General features: G+C 36.9%; 1 protein-coding gene across 1 annotated transcript in view; it reads right to left on the reverse strand.

Moving 5' to 3' along the window:
• Positions 1-18,803, reverse strand: part of Rpn5 (regulatory particle non-ATPase 5) — a 63,165-nt gene extending 44,362 nt beyond the window's left edge. Inside the window, exon 1 of the mRNA XM_067100675.1 lies at positions 18,625-18,803. Within this exon, the coding sequence (XP_066956776.1) occupies positions 18,625-18,720 (96 nt within the window). The 5' untranslated portion in view covers positions 18,721-18,803. The remainder of the gene's footprint in view (positions 1-18,624) is intronic.
• Between the last annotated feature and the right edge of the window lie 289 nt (positions 18,804-19,092).

The raw sequence follows: 19,092 nt of genomic DNA on the forward strand, positions 1-19,092 counted from the left end.
ATGGCGTCATTAACATGCCTCCTTCTCAATGGATAATTGGCTATTCATGAAAGTTTCAACCTCTGGCAAACCAATACTCTAGTAGTAGTAGTAGTAGTAGTAGTAGTAGTAGTAGTAGTAGTAGTAGTAGTAGTAGTAGTAGTAGTAGTAGTATATAGGATTTATGCCATGAGGTTGAGTGCTAGAATCCTTGAAGAAAAAGGTTTCCACAAGTAATCCGAGAAATTACTTTCTATCATTATTTCTCCATTGAAAGATTATATAATTAAAAATCAATTAACAAAGTGAAGAAAACTTTGGCATTTGTCGTAACTCCTTTGATATTTTTCCTAATATGACAGTGATGATCATTGTAATAAATAGACAATTGCATAGGATTAGACTGGTAAGTGATCTTAACACAAAATGACCAACAACCCTCTATCTATTTTCATTTGCTTATTATTACCAGGTTTTATGAGTCCAGAATGACTCTGTCTAATCTTAGAGACAAACAGGTGCTTACTGTAGGTCGTGACTGGATGATCTAACAATTCACCACTTTCAGTTAAGAATCATTCAAGTGAGCAAATTGAAGGACCGAGTATACTTATACTTTTTAGCGTGCAAGCAATCTTGGTATTTAAAAGCCTACCAACATGTTATCAAACTACCATACCAGTAATATTCTGTGGAACATGAAAACAACTTTCATTATAATAATACAGTTCAGCCATTGTTGTACTCTGTCACTAAGAGGACAGGAGCGATCATACGAAATGTCATGCCCTTACATGGATCCTTTATTTAACATAATCACATATGAGGAAACTTGACATTATAATCAATGGTGGATTATGGCTGCAAGGTTAAGCCAAGCACTGGACCTATACAGGTCATTCAGTGATGTATTATAACCCACTTTTTTTTTTTTTTTTGGCAAAGCAAGTTTAAATGTTATTCCACAAGTTATATTTTACTAAGAACTCAACAACTATTGTTTATAGAGCATATATAATTATCTTTTGCACCTTATGGAAGTCAACAACAACTAAAACTTGGTAGCCTTGGATGTCCGGGTGTACTTACCCAAAAAAGGGCCCTATTATTCAATTACCTGTTCAAGCTTTACATAGGGGTTTACATACATGGCCTCCTCACTTCTAAACAATTGTGCAAGTCGAATCACAAAAGCTGTCCTGCAACCATGGGGACAATGACTTATCATAGCCGCCATTCTTGAAGCCTTGACAAGGTATGAATATTCATTCAGAATATCAGAGACAGCTGTTTGTCGTCATCACCTTGTGGGAGGAGTCGGGACGTCATATGTTTACTCACGTATACATCACTGGCTTCGGCTGCTTTATTTTACTTTTATGAATATACTTTTTTCTAATATCGGCTGCTTTATTTTACTTTTATGAATATACTTTTTTCTAATATAAGTAATAAAGAATGCTGCTGAAAATTAGGTAGGGACGTAAAGTATACTATGGCAGAGTACTATCTTTGTCAAATGCACTGAAAAAAAGTTATTCCGGAAAAAACCCGGAACAGAGGCTCTGAATCTCATAGTAATGATCTTTGCACAAACACTGCTGAAAGGGTTCTGAAAGGAGGAAAACATCTTCAGGGTTATACAGATTCCCTAAAACTATAGCTGCAATCTTCCATGAAGACAGCTGACAAACCAAAACACCTCAAATTTTCCCTTGGATTGCGGACATGAATGACTGGACTAAATGGTGCTGATTCCTTGCAATTGTGGTACACCAACCTACAGACTTTTGTGTGATAACAATTCTAAGCCAACTTGTAACCTCATAAAACTGTATTTGAAAATCTGTAGACTTCTATAAAAATCAGTCAAAACCAAAAATGCTGTGACAAACTTGTTTGCTTGTGTTAGCATGTAAGTACCAACAAACAAGCCAGAACATGCCTTGTAACTATCTTAACACAAAGAATCAAAGTGTGAACATCCCATTTGTAAGCACAAGATAAAGTACTATGCATGCACTGGACATGATGGCCTGTAACTTGACCCCACATGCTTTAGGAAGAGCAGGTATAACACTATCACAGAAAAAACAACTCCAGGCCTGTGGTGAACCACTAGTAGACTTCGGGTGCAACAGGAACCCATATGAATGGATCATCATGACACTTGTAAGTACTGTAAAAGAGGCCTTTTGCATGGGAACCACCTATCCACATGCACACAGTGCATGGACCGTATACACACTGAATGAGAGAGTAGCACCAACTCAACCATGCATGCCCAGAGAGGCATGGGGGAAGAGCCAATGCATTCACCACACAAAGAGGGGCTGGTTGAGCATTACTCTTGTCTGTGAAGACATAAGGCAGCTCGGAGTGCTCACATACGGTATGGAACATGCCAAGTACTGGGTGAGCAGGGTACTGCACACACCCTGCATGTATACTTAGTCCAAGACCATACACACACTGAGCATGGGGTAACAATGGCTCAATGATGAATGGGTAATTAAAGTTTGCTCCTGTACCTGTTCCTGGGACTGTGTCGTCCAACCAGCACAAAAGGTACCAAGCAAAGAACATGAGCTGAGGAAGACCCATACTCATAACATTCCCAGTCTGGATTAATGAACCTGTACAACTCCTTATACTTGGTAACAGCCAAGTTATTAGTAGCTACAAGGGAACCTTAATGCACACTGCCATGGGTGCAGTGTGCACCCCCTGAGCCAGTGATGATCAAGCTGAGTGAGAGGTGGCATGGTCATGTGTGAACAAATCATCCTGGTGCTGAGAGGGGATCTGTCCCAAGCAAACCCACCATTGGTATGTGCACATACTGAATGAGCAAGCAGTGCTGGCTTACCCAAAAAACTGGAAGAAAACCATATTCTGCAACCTCCACAACATAGTCTATAGACCAAGTGCAGAGTGAGAGAGTTGCACAAGCTCTACCCAGTGTGTTTCTGAAGAGACACATAAGCACTGACCCTGCTATTTGCGTAAGCATATTTCAAAGTCTGGGCATGTGCACAGTGAGGCTGAGCTGGCTTAACCAAAAGTGACTCTGGAGAAACATGAGAGGAAGAGCTGATAGAAGTCCTCATGTCCAAGACAAGAGGGGCTGGGATGGGGTACTGGGAATGTTCAGTGAGGCCTGCGCCAGCCCAGCCAACAGCTGATCAGTCACCCACAGGCAGCTGAATGCTGTAGTTTCCCTGAGAGAGTTTTTGAAGCATATAAAAAAGAGCTGGAACCAGTCTTTGTGTCCAACCAGAGGGGCACTAAGTGTGCTCAATGAGGCCGTGCCAGCCTAACCAACAGCTGATTGGTCGCTCATTGGTCGCCAAGTGCTGCCACCTCCAAGAGACCTGTAAGAGAACTAACTGGAAACCCCACCAGAATTCTTGTGAGAGAACTCTTGGACTAATCTTCCTCTTCTTCTTACAAAAGGAAAACAAAGAAGATAAGGAAGGGGGCAAGGAAAAATTTGGCAAACTGGGAGGAGGGAAATCACCTGAGCTTCCTCTCCTTGTTGCTAGCCAGCATCTTACTTTCCTCTAAGGAAGCAGCAGTGGTCAATACCTGGGGCATCTTCTAGGGGAAGGAAGACTCAACAGCACTAAGCTCCTAGCAGTTGCAGCAGGAGCAGACACAGCAGTCAATAACAAGAGGGTAGGTCTACTGATCTCCTACCTCCTGCCTGAATGGGGGCGTACTCATGAGAGTAGGGATGAGTTCGGTGGCAAGGAGGAAGTTGTAGGCCACCTTCTCTATGGAATTCCCCAAAATCAGTCAGTAAAGTCTCCCTTATAGCAGAGCATTAACAGTGGGGATCTACTTAATGTGATGGCACAAAGGTTCACAACACCTGCCAACGCCCTTTACAACTATGAACATGACACTACTTCTTGTATAAAAAAAAAAAAAAAAACTTAAAATCACAAGTTCAGCTTAGCTGTCAGAATGAGCACAACAAGATGTCCTCACAAGACAATGTCTGAAGAAAAAGTGCTGGGAGAAAGCACGTGATTAAGGGTTGCTTCATCACTACCTCTCAATAACCACCAGTTAAACATATTGTTACCTACTTCACCAACCATTTCCAGCTCACAATAGAGGATACTACCATAAAAAAAGGCAATGATTAGTATTTCCACTGGAACAAAACATTATATAAATTTTCATAATCAAATTTATTATTTGGACACTTATTTACTGTTAAAGATAGTTTATATCTCCGTGCCGATAAGCTAGTCAGCATTCAAACAGAAGATCGAATGGCTGCCCGGATGACTGTCTAGCACACCTGTTCTCCACCATGTGTTTCAAACGTTTTAGCTATTGTCAGAATTCTCCTTGACAGCCCACTAAGTTGTGGGGAGGCTGGGTGGGGTCTACTTTAACAGTAGCCAAGTCCAATCCGACTTATGACCAAGATTGGTTCCAACTAACCTTAGAAAGTGGCCGACATACTGGGTAGGGCATAATGCCAAATCTTTGCTATATATAGTGCCCATATAGTACTGTATTGTAATGTACAACTGTGATTTCAATCTTTTTACCATAATGTACTTCTATTGATATATTTTAATTATTTATATAATGTATATTATGTAAAGCTAAGCTATAATAGTAGAGCAATGAACGTTTCATTTTATTTCATTTGTATCATACCATTTTAGTGCACGTGATACTGTAGGCAAACTTTCTATATATTCATCTAGAAACTGGTTGGCAAACCTGTTCATTACTGTTACACTGTGTTCCATGACTTCATCATCAAAAAACTTCTAAAAAAACTCCACTTGGATTCCCTTATCCTGAACAATAAATTTCACACCTTTGGGCGAACAAAAAGTTAAGGGACTCCTGTCCTTATCAGTTACTGTCCAGTAGTCACTTGACAGTGTGATGCTCGAATTAAAATTTGGGTTTTCTTCAATCAGATAAATCTAATTCTGTCTATGTTAGAGGCTTCTGAGCTGCTACTCTAAGTCTCATAGTCATCATCAATCTCTACATCAAGTAGTGAAAATGTCTCTTCGGGCATAAGATTTTTCTTTCGCCTTAGAACACTCATTATGGGGGATAAACAGGTCAAGACAAAAAGAAATCAATTTTTTCCAGTGAACGCCTGAAGCGAAGCGGGAGACGAGAGGTAAATGTCCATTGTCAGACTGTCTTTCCGTTACAAAAAAAAAAAGGTGGCAGAGAGAGGAGAGAGAGAGGGGGGGGGGGCTCTCCACTTACACTTAAAAAAAGGAACTCTCTTATCATTCTTTACAATAATGATTACATTAATATCTCGAACTTACACGAGGTTAGGTTCCAGAACCCCTCGCATAATGTGAGGATTTGCATTAGTCTGGTATGGTCCCTAAAAATGCTAATACAGGTCTCCCTCTCTTTATGCGAGGGTTAGGGGACAAAAAAAAACCTCGCATATATTGAAATCGCATGAAGAGAATATATAAACCAATGGGAAAAATAGGGTTAGGTTCCTAGGCCATGAATATATCATAATGAATATTTTTCATGGTTAAAACGAAAACAAGTATTATAGAATGTTTTTATTATACAAAAGTAAGATAAAATGCATGATTTCTGGCGAAAAGGTGCATAGAATGATGGCTAGGCTAGCCTCTTTCATAAACAAAAGAACGACAGTGACGCTCTTTGTTCAAAGAAAAAATATTTTTGAACAACGAATGCATAAAAATGTTTTCTATTCTTTTCTTTTTTCTTTACAAAAACAACAAATGAGCAGTTCAAGAAATGAAGCATATTTAATTTACCAAAAATAATGCTGACTGATGAATAAGAACATTGTTTACACCTGGGGGGTGGGGTATGGATCATCTGGGTCCGACTCAAGGAACGGAAGAGTGACATCGAGTGTTGATCATGATGACGATGATGAATGTCCAGGTTCAGATGTACTGTTCCTGCTAGACAGTGCTGATGTTGCAGGTTCTGGGGTGGTAGACAATGGTCTACAGAAATTTAGCATGGTTGATTGCTTCATTACATTTCTCTTATGATTATAAAGTTCTTTGTATGGAGCGAGCACTTCTTGTATCTGCCTTTTTAACTTTAAACTTCTCTCGTAGTTAGGATCGAAATTTTTGAATTTCTGAATTAATGCTTCAGTATTGGAGAACAATTCAGACAGTTTTTTCACTCTCAGATCTTTAATTTTCACATCATCATCATTTCCACTTTCCTCTACAGCTGTCGCTGCGGTAGTTCTAAAAGATCGTCTGCTGTAAGTTCTTTGTCATGTGACTCTAGCAATTCCACAACTTCTTTTTCTCTCACATCCGCAAAACCCTCACCACCAACTTTGTGTGCGATGGCAACAATGCTCTTAATGGTATCGGATATTTTGGGGAAACCAGTAAAGTCATTTACACACTCACTCCATATATTTTTCCAAGCTGCATCCATTGCTTTTGAGGAAACTTCATTCCACGCAGCATCGATGTTATCAATTGTTTGTTTTATATCACACGCCTTCCACCATTACATAATAGTAGGCTTACTGCCAGATCATCAAAGTCGCCTCGTTGCATCGAAAGCATCTGATTCATGGCTTTACGGTATATTTAGCTTAAAGGTTGCAATGACCCCTTAATCCATCGGTTGTATGACTGATGTGGTGTTAGGTGGTAAAAATAACACCTGAATATTAGGACTAAGGCTATCGAGATGCTTTGGATGACTCAGAGCATTGTCTAAGATTAACAACACACGAAAATCTAAACTTTCTCCCTTAAAATAACGTTTTACTTCCACTGACATATGCTTTAAAATCCAGTCCTCACAAATATAAGCAGTCATCCATCCTTTTTTATTTGCATACCAGTGAACAGGCATCGTCTGTTTACTTACGCCTTTTAATGCATGAAGGTTTTGTGCGTGATAAATAGCTGCAGGCTTTAACTTGAAATCGCCTGCTGCGTTGCCACATAACATCAATGTTATCCTTTCTTTAAAGGGCTTGAAACCAGGGGAACTTTTTTCTTCTTTGCTTATATATGTTCTATTAGTCATTCTTTTCCAGAATAGTTCTGTCTCATCGGCATTAAAAACTTGCTTTGGGCTATATCCATTTCACGCACGATAGCTTCAAGTTCTTCTGGAAATTTGGCAGCGAAATGATATTATGCAAATTCTGTCTACGAATACATTTATCTAACCATCCCTGCCTTGCAACAAGAGGCTTTGGATCTTTTACGTTTTCATTTTCAACCACACGCTGATGAAATGTAATGCCTTTCCTCTAAAACACTATTACTAAGCTTTGAATGCTTTACTTTCGTCTCACGTTCAATATAGAGAGCATTTTTTCCATTTTTTCAAACAGTGGATTTCTGACTCTCATTATTTTTGCTGATAACGGAGTAGACTGTATCACTGCAGCACGAATCTTTTCTGCATTAGCCTTAATATTCCTAATCGTGGATTTACCAACTCAAAACACACGTCCAAGAGCACTATTACCATCACCTGCGTCTGCCCTCAGTAATATTTCCAGTTTTGTTTCAAGGGTCAGAGCTTTTCTTTGACGCTTTGCAACATTTTCATTTGAAGAAGATGATGCTGGTCATTTCGTCCCATTATGCAGAAAAATAACTAGCAGTAAGGAATATGAAATAGCGTAGAACTAGCAAAACATAAATTACAGGGGATTGTGTTAGCTACAGACTGAGCATCCGAGCTCCGCAAATAATACTGTATTTGGCCCCATGTGCGTCACTCAACTATTCATGCAGAGATGAAATGAGTATTGTGATGCGCATCTCGTATTCGCATAATTGCGAATTTTCCCTTGCATAAAAAAATGAAGGTATTAAAATGTCATTTGCATAATAGTGAATTTGCATAAAGAGAGGGGTACCTGTAAATGCTTATTTCTACAGTTTAAAACACTAAAATATGACTCAATCATACTTGGGTATAGTTAACTTTTAAATGAAATTAAAGTTACTGTAATTTCATTTAAAAGTTAGCTTTATACATTACCCTTAAAACAGAAATAAATGGCTGACATAAAAATAGAGTACAGTACCCTAATGAGTACTGTATTTGCCACACTAGTGCATTTACAGTAGGTACATACATATACTATGTTACCCCTAATTCATGGGATGTCATTTTCTTTTTCACTCACAAAGTAAAAAACGTTTTCTTTGCGTCACAGGTAAACTTTGTAAGTCGCAGTCATAACGAAGGTACAATTCAATGAAATAAAGGAAACATACGTAATGTTCGTAGAGGGCACAGGTAAAATTCAATCAATTTAAAATTGCTGTATACAGTAAACCTCCCCGTAGTCGCGGTCTCACGATTAGCGGACTCGCCTATTCGCGGATTTCTCTATGGAACATATATACACATTATTCGGGGAAAATTCGCCTATTCGCAGTATTTTCCACTGAGAAATATTACTAATTTCTGTATTTTCATATTTTCATGACTAAATGCACTTTTTGTGACAAAACTATTAAAATACTCAGGTATAAGCATTTTTAGAGGTTTTTTTGTGTTTGAACTATCAAAATAGGCAGTTCTAAGTGTTTTTTGTGGGGTTTTAAGTATTCACGGATTTTAGCTATTCGTGGGGGGGGAGGTGTGGTACGCATCACCCGCGAATACGGGGGTTTACTGTATATTCTCGCATCATGCGACTTTTGAAGACCTAATTTTGAAACTAATTTTAAGGGGGTCATGATCATACACTTAGATATAAATATATGTAATTATTCACATATTAGTATTGTATTATAAAAAACCATAATGAATGTGCATTTTTCTATGGATCTTTTAAAAAGTTATGCTTTACTTCACTGTATCCAATAATATTGTATGTATTCTCATACTACTGTTGTGCAGGCAGTCCCCGATTGTCGGAGGGCTAGGTTATTGGCAATCTGGTTTTACGGGGCTGGTCTAGCGACAAAAATCAGCAATTTCAATGCCGAAAATCACCAATTTCCACTTACTGGCGCCGATAATTAGGTAGTGGCTCCAATACATACCTAACAGAGGTGCAAATAACCGAAAATTGGCGATTTTCGGTGCCGATAAGCGTCAAAAATGACTGATTTTCGGTTATTAGCAGTTTTCAGTTATCATCACGCCGACAGAACGGAAACCCAGCCAACAACCAGGGACTGCCTGTATTATAAAATACAAACATAGCAATCATGTTTTCATTTGGAAATCAGCTGAGGGTGATTACAATGTAAATTTATTTCGCTGTATTTCACTCAATTCAGAGTGATTTTCTTGCTTCTAGTTAGGGTAAATGAATCTCATTATGCAGAAGTAAGAGATTTGCTGATAGCCAAAGAAAAAGCATGTAAGGATCTAACAAGTGCATTTCAATGGAGATAGAGGAATAGGTCAGCAGACAAGGATTTAGAAAGAGCAAAAGAGACAGAGATTGGTTCAACAATCAACTGAGTCAACATAACATCAGAATAAGTACATCTCACTACAGACACATCATTATTAACACCACTGCGTATGCCTATACAATTTGTCCAATTGGTGCTAACAATCATACTAGGTGCTGAGGAGAGAAAAAGTTGCTTAAGTGGCGAAGATTAATGTTTACCAAAACTATCTTTCAGCTTACACATTATACAAGACTCAGAGCATGAAAAACGGAGAGGCAGGTGATGGAGGGCACAGAACAACATCGCCCCAAGAACCGACCAGTTCCTTGTCAGAGAAATCTTTCAACTGCTGCAGGGCAGTCCTAGGCTTGGGCTACAGCCACATGAGGGCACCGACACCTCACCTTCTTAAATGGGAACACAAAAATGGTCGCACACTATGGGGGACCCACAACAGTTCCCTATACAATTCAGACAAACCTTGTACTGACCAAAATAAGGTTTACGACCTGTTCTAACTTCTCAGTACAATTTTCCTAAACTGAAAGGGGAGCGGACGGCAGAGCTGAAGAGGAAGTCTCAGTACTAACTAAAGCATTAGCATAGGAAAAGCATAGACTGAATATGAATAATGTAACTGCAGATGAAGGACCTGGGGAAGGGGGAGAAATGACAGGTTGGTACTAGGTGCTTTCACAATTTATCTGCTTCCCTTCTCTTCCTATATTAACGAACTTAAGCAGGATTTCCTTCGAAAAAACCTATTTCCTCACATCTATTCTCAAGATCACACTTTATACATTTGGTGTATCTCCTAAAAAATCAACACCTTGCTAACACAGCAATCATTCCTACAGAACCTGACATTCTTAGCCTTGATTCCAGTGGAAGGCCTCCTAGGAAAAATAAATGTTTAGTACTATTGTGAAAGCAGCAAACAGCCATGACATACCAGCAAGCGTCTATACACAATGGTGTGAAGGAGAATTCTGACAGGATCTAACACATTCAGTAGGCAAGATTCATCCCAAATAAATCACATTTACTAGAGGGATATTAATCTTGTCAAAATTTGGGACAAAATTATGATACACATTGCACAAGAGAAAGGAATGACACCAGATGTAAGACTTTTTTTTTATTTGAAATACAGGCTCTTTTTGAGGTAAACAAGATATGGTAAATTATCATGGAAGTGGGAGAAAGGTACAGAGTGGGGCATGAGGAATCAACTTACTTGGAAACAAACAACCCACACTTACAGATTTACACAAAGCAGCATCAGTCGGATCCATTTCAGGATCTATTATCTCTAACATGGATACCAGTTTCCCTTAAGTACGAATTAGCCTGATATTTATTTTTCTAGACTCTGTATGATGTATCCATAACAACAAAAAGCTCAATAAGCTGAAGTGCCAGTGTCTCCAAATATCATTACCCATAATAGAAAAATACAGTGGCCCCCAGTTTTACACATTTCACATTTCCGCAGTTCACTTTGTCACAGATTTTTGTGGAACACATCATTCACTTGTCTGCAGGGGAAATTTCACTAATTTGTGGATTTTTCTTTGGGCCATATCTCTAAAATTATCACTAATTTGTTTTTTTTGTAGAGCAACACTATTTATTCACTAATTACTGTATTTTTTCATTAAAATATATGTACGCTGAGAGAGAGAGAGAGAGAGAGAGATAAGTGAAATAACATTTCATTGATATTTTGCTGGTTTTTTTTTATTAAAGGATATTATACTGTTTGAGAGAGAGAGAGAGAGAGAGAGAGAGAGAGAGAGAGAGAGAGAGAGAGAGAGAGAGAGAGAGAGAGAGAGAGAATCTGGTTTTTACATCAAAGTCTAAGCACAGTACAGTATAAATGGATTATGTAAGCGAAATAACGTTTCGTTGATATTTTGCTGTTTTTTTCCATTAAAGTAATATGTATACTGTGAGAGAGAGAGAGAGAGAGAGAGAGAGAGAGAGAGAGAGAGAGAGAGAGAGAGAAAGAGAAATGTTTATACATACATACATACATACATACATACATACATCAAAGCACAGTAACTTGCTGGGGACGAGAACTAAAGGCACTTAAACTATGGCTGGGATGAGAATATTGCGGGTTGCCTATGTATGAAGGATGAGAATATTGCGGGTTGCCTATGTATGAAGGATGAGAATATTGCGGGTTGCCTATGTATGAAGGATGAGAATATTGCGGGTTGCCTATGTATGAAGGATGAGAATATTACGGGTTGCCTATGTATGAAATTTGGATTTTAAATATTTTTACGGTGATTAGAGATGAAACATCAACAGTGATAAAATATTCTCTTGTGTACTGTTATATGTGTGATAATCATAGTCAACTAAACTTGTAATGAAATACGGTACAATAAATCAGATAAAGCAAAAAATATGGCAATGCTACCTACATCAATCTGTCATGAATTGCTGGATTTGTTTATTTTCGTGTTTTTTTATGCTTATGGTACAGTAATTGATATTACTTACATTAAAGAATACGTACAGTACAGTACTGATATGAGAGAGAGAGAGAGAGAGAGAGAGAGAGAGAGAGAGAGAGAGAGAGAGAGAGAGAGAGAGAGATTACGTGATCACAGAAAAATTGCTACCGGAGGTTACGTACGAAATTTGGTTTTTAAATATTTTTATGGTGATTAGATCAATCTAGTATAAATAGACTCTGTAAATGAAAGAATGTATTATAGATATTTTGCTCTATTTCTCAATACATGTATCTCTCCCTTGGCTGAGTCGGTTGAACTTCAGACTGTCGCTCGATGGGCCGGAGTTCAATTCCACCGACCGGCCGATGAAGAGTTAGAGGAATTTATTTCTGGTGATGGAAATTCATTTCTCGCTATAATGTGGTTCGGATTCCACAATAAGCTGTAGGTCCCGTTGCTATGTAACCAATTGGTTCTTAGCCACGTAAAATAAGTCTAATCCTTCGGGCCAGCCCTAGAAGAGCTGTTAATCAGCTCAGTGGTCTGGTAAAACTAAGGTATACTGTCTCAATACATGTATATACTGAGAGAGAGAGAGATAAGAGAGAGAATGATGGCACAAGAATTTTTTAATAAATTTATGGGAGATGGTGAGGACTAACCACAAAATGACGTAAACCAAGAGCTTACTGTAATAATTCATTTTCTTAAATCATAAATGTATTTGTACGTAATCATGAAAATACAAACATGATGTAACAAACCTAGCATTCTGTTTGGAGGTATGTGTCCTGTCGCTCTAAACTACCCACGTATTTTTGATGCTCTACACAGTACTAGTATTATCCTAAAATATGTACCTGTGCAGTAAATATCATTTCAAAATCATCTTACAACACAGGAAAATATCACTATACATAAAATGTATGCCCAGTGTATTACAGTATACGTACACAGAACGATGCACACAGTTAGTAGGCAAATGAAAGCGTGCATGTTTGAATGATAGGGGATATTTAAGAGTAACAGTTGTAGGCTGGTATACTTAATTTTCCAACATGAATTTGAAATGATATACAGGGTGTTCTGGGATGATAGTTTGAGGTATATTTTTGCTTGAACTGTCAAGTTTAGCAATGAACTGTTAAAATAGGTAGTTACTTTATAAGCATTTTAGGGGTGTATATAGCCTACTTAAGAGTAACAGTAGTAGGAGAGCACTGTAATGTAAGGTTACTTTGGATGTTTTGGGATGATGGTTTGGGGTATATTTTTGTTAAAATATTGAATTGTTTTAGTATGACAATTTAAGGTATACAGTAATACCCCAAACTTGCACGATTCGAGTTGCACAAATTCACAGACACAAATTTTTCATTGGAACCTAACTAATGGTCATACACCAGTTTTTTTTACACACACATGAACATTTGCGAACACTGAGAAACCCTGCAAAAGTGTTTGTTTAATTTTTTATGTAATTTATAAGTTTTCAAGATTTTATGTGTAAATTAAATAACATTAAATATTATTAAAAGTAATAACTTCTCTCTCTCGCTCTCTCTTTTAGTGAGATGAATTTTTATGGTACATGTATACAGGTATGTTTATTTATATATGATAAAATTTTTACCTAATAATAAGTACTAATTTTCAAATATTAAGAAGATTAATAAAATTAAATATTAATAATAATAAAAATAAAACTGTACTTACAAAATTCATATTATTTTGAACAAACAAATTCTTCCCAGACATGTCATTTAACATGACAAGAAGGGGAGTGCTGCTAATCAGTAGTAAAATTTTTCTTGTAATTCTCTCTCTCTCGTTATTCTCTCAGTCTCCGTAATAATTGATAAATAATTTCACTCTCATAAGTAAGGACAACCCTTATCTCTCTCTCTCTCTCTCTCTCTCTCTCTCTCTCTCTCTCTCTCTCTCTCTCTCTCTCTCTCTCTCTCTCTCTCTCTCTCTCTCTCTCATTTATAGTTAAGCGTTACAGCACACATTTTTACAACTTATTAATTTAATATTCTGTACGTCTTTACCTGTACTGTAGATAGTTTAAATTGATCTAATTTGACCTGTATCATCTACGAAGTGTAAATGCGCTAGTGTTGCAAATATGTTCTAAAACACAGAGATATAATAACTAAGAGCTGTATTAGTCAAAATATAAAACACTGTTTGTTCATGAAAACATTTCCAGAACAAAGAGAAAGAGACGAGAATAAAGAAGCAGCAAGAAGAGGTTGAGACGACTTAAAATAGATTGGTTGGAAGAGAGAGAGAGAGAGAGAGAGAGAGAGAGAGAGAGAGAGAGAGAGAGAGAGAGAGAGGAGAGAGAGAGAGAGAAATTCTCTTCCAACCTCAATTTTTATGTCAAACTATTTATTTCTTTATGGGTAATGTATTGTTAATTTCTTAAATGAAATTACAGTAACTTTAAATTCATTTAAAAGTTAACTTGTCAATTTGGGGGAGCATGATTAGTGTCACATTTAGTGTTTAAACCTTGAAATAAGCATTTATTAGCATTTCTAGAGACCATGCCAAACTTTCGCGAAAATTTACCGAGCGAGGGGTTCTGGAACCTAACCACGCGTAAGTTGGGAGTATGACTGTACTCTATACATACACGGTACAGGAATTATTGATATCAGCTAATTCTGGAGGCTCATGCAAAGTGACTTATGATAATTCGGTGCCAGGAGAAATTGAATAACAATGAGCTTAGCCTACACTATGGTACATTGTACACAGGCAGTCGTTATCGGCGGGGGTTCCGTTCTGGGGATGTGATGATAACCGAAAATCTGCACTAACCGAAAATCAGCGATTTCTGGCGCCTTCTCAGCGATTTTTGGGCTTATCGGCAGCGAAAAGTGCCGATTTTCGGTTATCGGCGCTTCTGTTAGGCATGTATTGGCGCCAATACCCAATTATCAGCGCCGTTAAGCGGAAATCGGCGATTTTTGGCACCGAAAATTGCCGTTTTTCGTCACTAAACAAGTGCCATAAAACCGGATCGGCATTGACTAAGCCCGTCATGTACATATATGGTAGCATAGCCTACATTATACTGTACTCTATTCACATATCGTATTATACAAATGTCAACATAACGAATATGCATCTTTTAAAATATTATGCCTAATTCACTGCATCCAATAATATTGTATATATTCTTATATTGCTTTTGTATTATAAATTGCAGTCATAGTGATCAATGTTTTGGTTTGGAAATCGTTTACGTGGTTTTTTTTTGCTGTATTCAATTCAATTCAGAGCGCTTTTCTTTCTTCTAGTTAGCGTAAATGAATCTCCTAGATACTATTTATACAAAGTGAGTTACTTTTTATTACACTAAGTGTTTTTAAGTCTAAATATAACCAAAATACGTCTCCTCATTAAACTAATTTATCTACTTTTCATTAATAGATGACTATGGCCATTTGGGGATGTTTGTTTTGTGTAAAATTCAGATTCCGTTCACTATTTTCATAATTTTCATCATAATACCAGCTTTATGTATTTATCATTTATCGGCGAAAAATAACAGTAATGTGTTCTTTTTCGTACTGATAGTTTTGATTAAAAATACTTTCTTCCAATTTTAATTACGATCGAAGTTTCATCCATGTTGCGATGCATGATAATTTACAGTATAGTCATCAACACCTTGAACATTGTTTTTCTCAACTTCAGCTACAACTTGCAGCTTAAATTTAGCAGTATATTTCACCTGATCTTTTATCCATGCCGAATAAGGGTATAATGTAAAAATATATCAATCCCTACCTGCACTTAGCATCCTTTTTGTGTTATAACCTACGGTAATTATTATTTCCATTTACGGTTGAATACCAGAAATAGCTGTTGTTATCCAATTCAGTTATAAGCAACACAACAGTTTCTGGTCAGTTGTTTATATTTGTAATGCAATTACGCAAGAGTATAACGTACTAATAATACTTTTTATGATTTCTTTACTTTTTGAACTAGAAGATGGGATAAAGAGATGGAGGAAAGATTTGTCTATTGTAATTTGGGCTCTCTCACTGCCTGATTATGCTGCTGCCTGTGCCCACGGAAATTTACAAATATTTTATACATAATATTGTCTATCAAGATTAATGCTGCCCTATTGCAAAAATCAAATGATCGTGAGGTGAATTATCGTGAACTTTCATTACCCAAGTATTTTATTAGTTTTATTAAAAAGTGCATTTAGTCATGAAAACAGATGAAAATACAGCATTTAGTGAATATTTCTCAGTGAAAAACACCGAATGAATGGGCTTAATTTTTCCGCTTAATAATGGGTAGCTACGCTCACAGAGAAATTAAGTGAATACAGGTAGTGCTCGAAACAATAACACCGCTTTTATGATAGGGTTAACAATTAATATCAATACGACAATATTTTTGAAAATACGTATTTCCAAATTTGTGAGCAACTAGCGCAGGCAACAACGCATAATCAGGCAGCGTCTTGAAATGCGAAGTACGTTGGTCCGAAAAGGCTGAATAGGTACATTAATTCAATGAGCCAACCTTGCTTGCTCTCAAGCAGTCGGAAGTTAAACAGGCCAGTGTACTATTCGTTTAGCAATTTTTAGTTTGTAAATACAGGTAGTGCACAAGTGACGATAATTAAATCTTTACCATAATTCAAGTTTCACGATAGAGCAGTAATTATAGAATGCGACAATATTTAGAAAATATTTTTAAATTTCATGGGCACAGCAACAGCGTATGGTTGCCATACAATCAGGCAGCAAGAGACCAACTTACAATAGACCTGCTTCTTTGCACTCCATCTCTTTATTCCATCTTTTTATTTAAAAGTAAGAGAGAATGATAAAGCATTTATTAGTAACCTCCTTATTCTTGCGAAAATCGTCAACCATAAACAACCGAACGAAAACTGTTGTTTGCTAATAACCGAATCGGATAACAACTGTTTTTGCTTGTATTTCAACCATCAGCGGTTAAAGAATTACCGTAGTTATGTTAAAAATTACGTTAAGCACTGATATATTTTTTATATACCCTTTATCCGCTTTGGAGAAAAGATCGGCAAGGAAATATGCTGCTACAGTAAATTTAAGCCGGAAGTTGTAGTTGAAGCTGAGAAGAGAATGTTAGCTGCTAATGACTATAAATTATTATGCATTGGCAACATGGATGAAAACTCGATCATAAATAAAATTGGAAAGTATTTAACTCAAAACTACTGGGCATGAAAGAACACATATTAACTGCTGTTTTCCAGATAAAAGATAAATATGAAAAGTTAAAAATGATGATGAAAATCAAGAGAAAATAGCAAATGGAATCTTGGTTTTTTAAACAAACAAACATGCCCCCAAACGGCCAGCCGCCAACGTCATCTATTAACTAAAAATATTAAATTAATTTTCACAACAAGACATATTTAAAGTTATGTTTCGAATTTCTAAAAACACTTCCTATAACAAAAATATATATGTCCCTATAAATAAAGTATCTACAGATTCATTTACTCTAACTAGAAGCAAGAAATGCCCTCTGAGCCGAGTTAAATGCGTGAAATAAAAGATCGCGTGATCTAATCCCAACCAAAACATTTGATCGCTATGATTGTAATTTATAATAAAAGCAATACAGTATAAGAAAAATTTTAAAATGGATACAGTGTAGTAAAGCATAACTTTTTAAAAGATCCATGGAAAAGATGCACATTCGTTATTTTGATGTTTGTATAACACTGATTGGTTATGTGAAAAATAGAATACAGTACAGCATTCCCCGGTTAACGAGCTTGGTGCTGTCGATCGGTTTAATGGGGTTATCTGAAGATGAAAAATTGGCAATTTTATTCGCGAAATTGCCGATTTCCGTCATCGGGCGCCATAACTGGAAAATCGCACCAATAATCCTCGTGCTGCCCAAAAACGCCTAAATCGATTTTAGTTATCATCACACCTCGAAACGAACCCCGATAACTGGGGACTGCTCTACTGTATAATGTGAAGAAGCACTGATATAATATATACAGTGCAGACTAGGCCTTGTTTGTTATTCAATTTCTCTTTATACTGACTTACTATGTCAATCTGCATTGAACTGCAGGAATTGGGGGGGCAGACACTAATAATTACTTTACCACATATATAAAAGTATAGTGTAGTGTAGGCTAGGCTACCATATATGTGGATAGATGGTACTGATTACCCCTAGTGTAAGCTGAGGCCATATTTGAGTTATGATTTTTGCAAACAAACGATAAGGTGTTTTGGAACCTAACCCCATCGTAAGTAGGGGAATACCTGTACGTGAGTCCGTGCATCATGAGATTGCGAATAATACGGGGGGTTTACTGTATTTTTGTTTGAACTATCAAATTAAGTAGTGAAATGTTAAAATAGGAGTTATAAGCATTTTAGTTCAAGGGATACAAGTTATTTGACAGTTATAAGCATTTTAGAGGGGATTTTTGCATTTCCGCAGTAGGTTCTGGAATCTAACCCCCCCACATAAAAATTGGGGAGCACTGTATCTTGCAAGTCATTAAACATGATGTCTAAAACCACTGTCAATTTAGACAAGTCTCTTTGATTTGCCTTTCAACTACATGAAACCTAAGCAATAACATTCAAATATACTAATAACACATATTCCTAAATGCATCAATATTCAAATAAAGCATTAATTTTAAATTTAGTTTTAATTGGTTTAGTTCTTCAATAATCACTTGAATCTGAATATCTTACCTTTTCTTTACGCTCCATTGAGCCAAAAGTTTCAACTTGAAGCTCCTGAAGGATATTTGCTGCCTCTTGGATATCACCTTCAGTTTCTTTTATCATTGCCAACTTGTGTGTAAGTCTTGCTCTTTCCACTTCTACATATATCTTCCCAGCTGTTATAGTCCTATTTGAATAAAGGTAAAATTATATTTACAAAAAGTACTTCTTTCTTATATTGTTAATAAAACATACCAAATTTCTGCTCTTGAGTCTGTTTAGCAAACTACAAAGTGAAACCCCCTAGGCGAACAAGGTTACAGTACTGATTTACTATATGAACAAGGCTACAATTACGACACTTCCTTGTGCACTCCTCCTTGGCTGAATACATCTGGCATTGTTGCTCCAACCAGAACCTGAAATAACCTATTTTTTTTTTTTTAAAAAGCCTTGATAAAAAGAGGCAAATTGACTCTCAGGTTACATTCATAA

Source organism: Macrobrachium rosenbergii, chromosome 56 (assembly GCF_040412425.1).
Source record: "Macrobrachium rosenbergii isolate ZJJX-2024 chromosome 56, ASM4041242v1, whole genome shotgun sequence".
In the NCBI taxonomy this organism is placed as follows: domain Eukaryota; kingdom Metazoa; phylum Arthropoda; class Malacostraca; order Decapoda; family Palaemonidae; genus Macrobrachium; species Macrobrachium rosenbergii.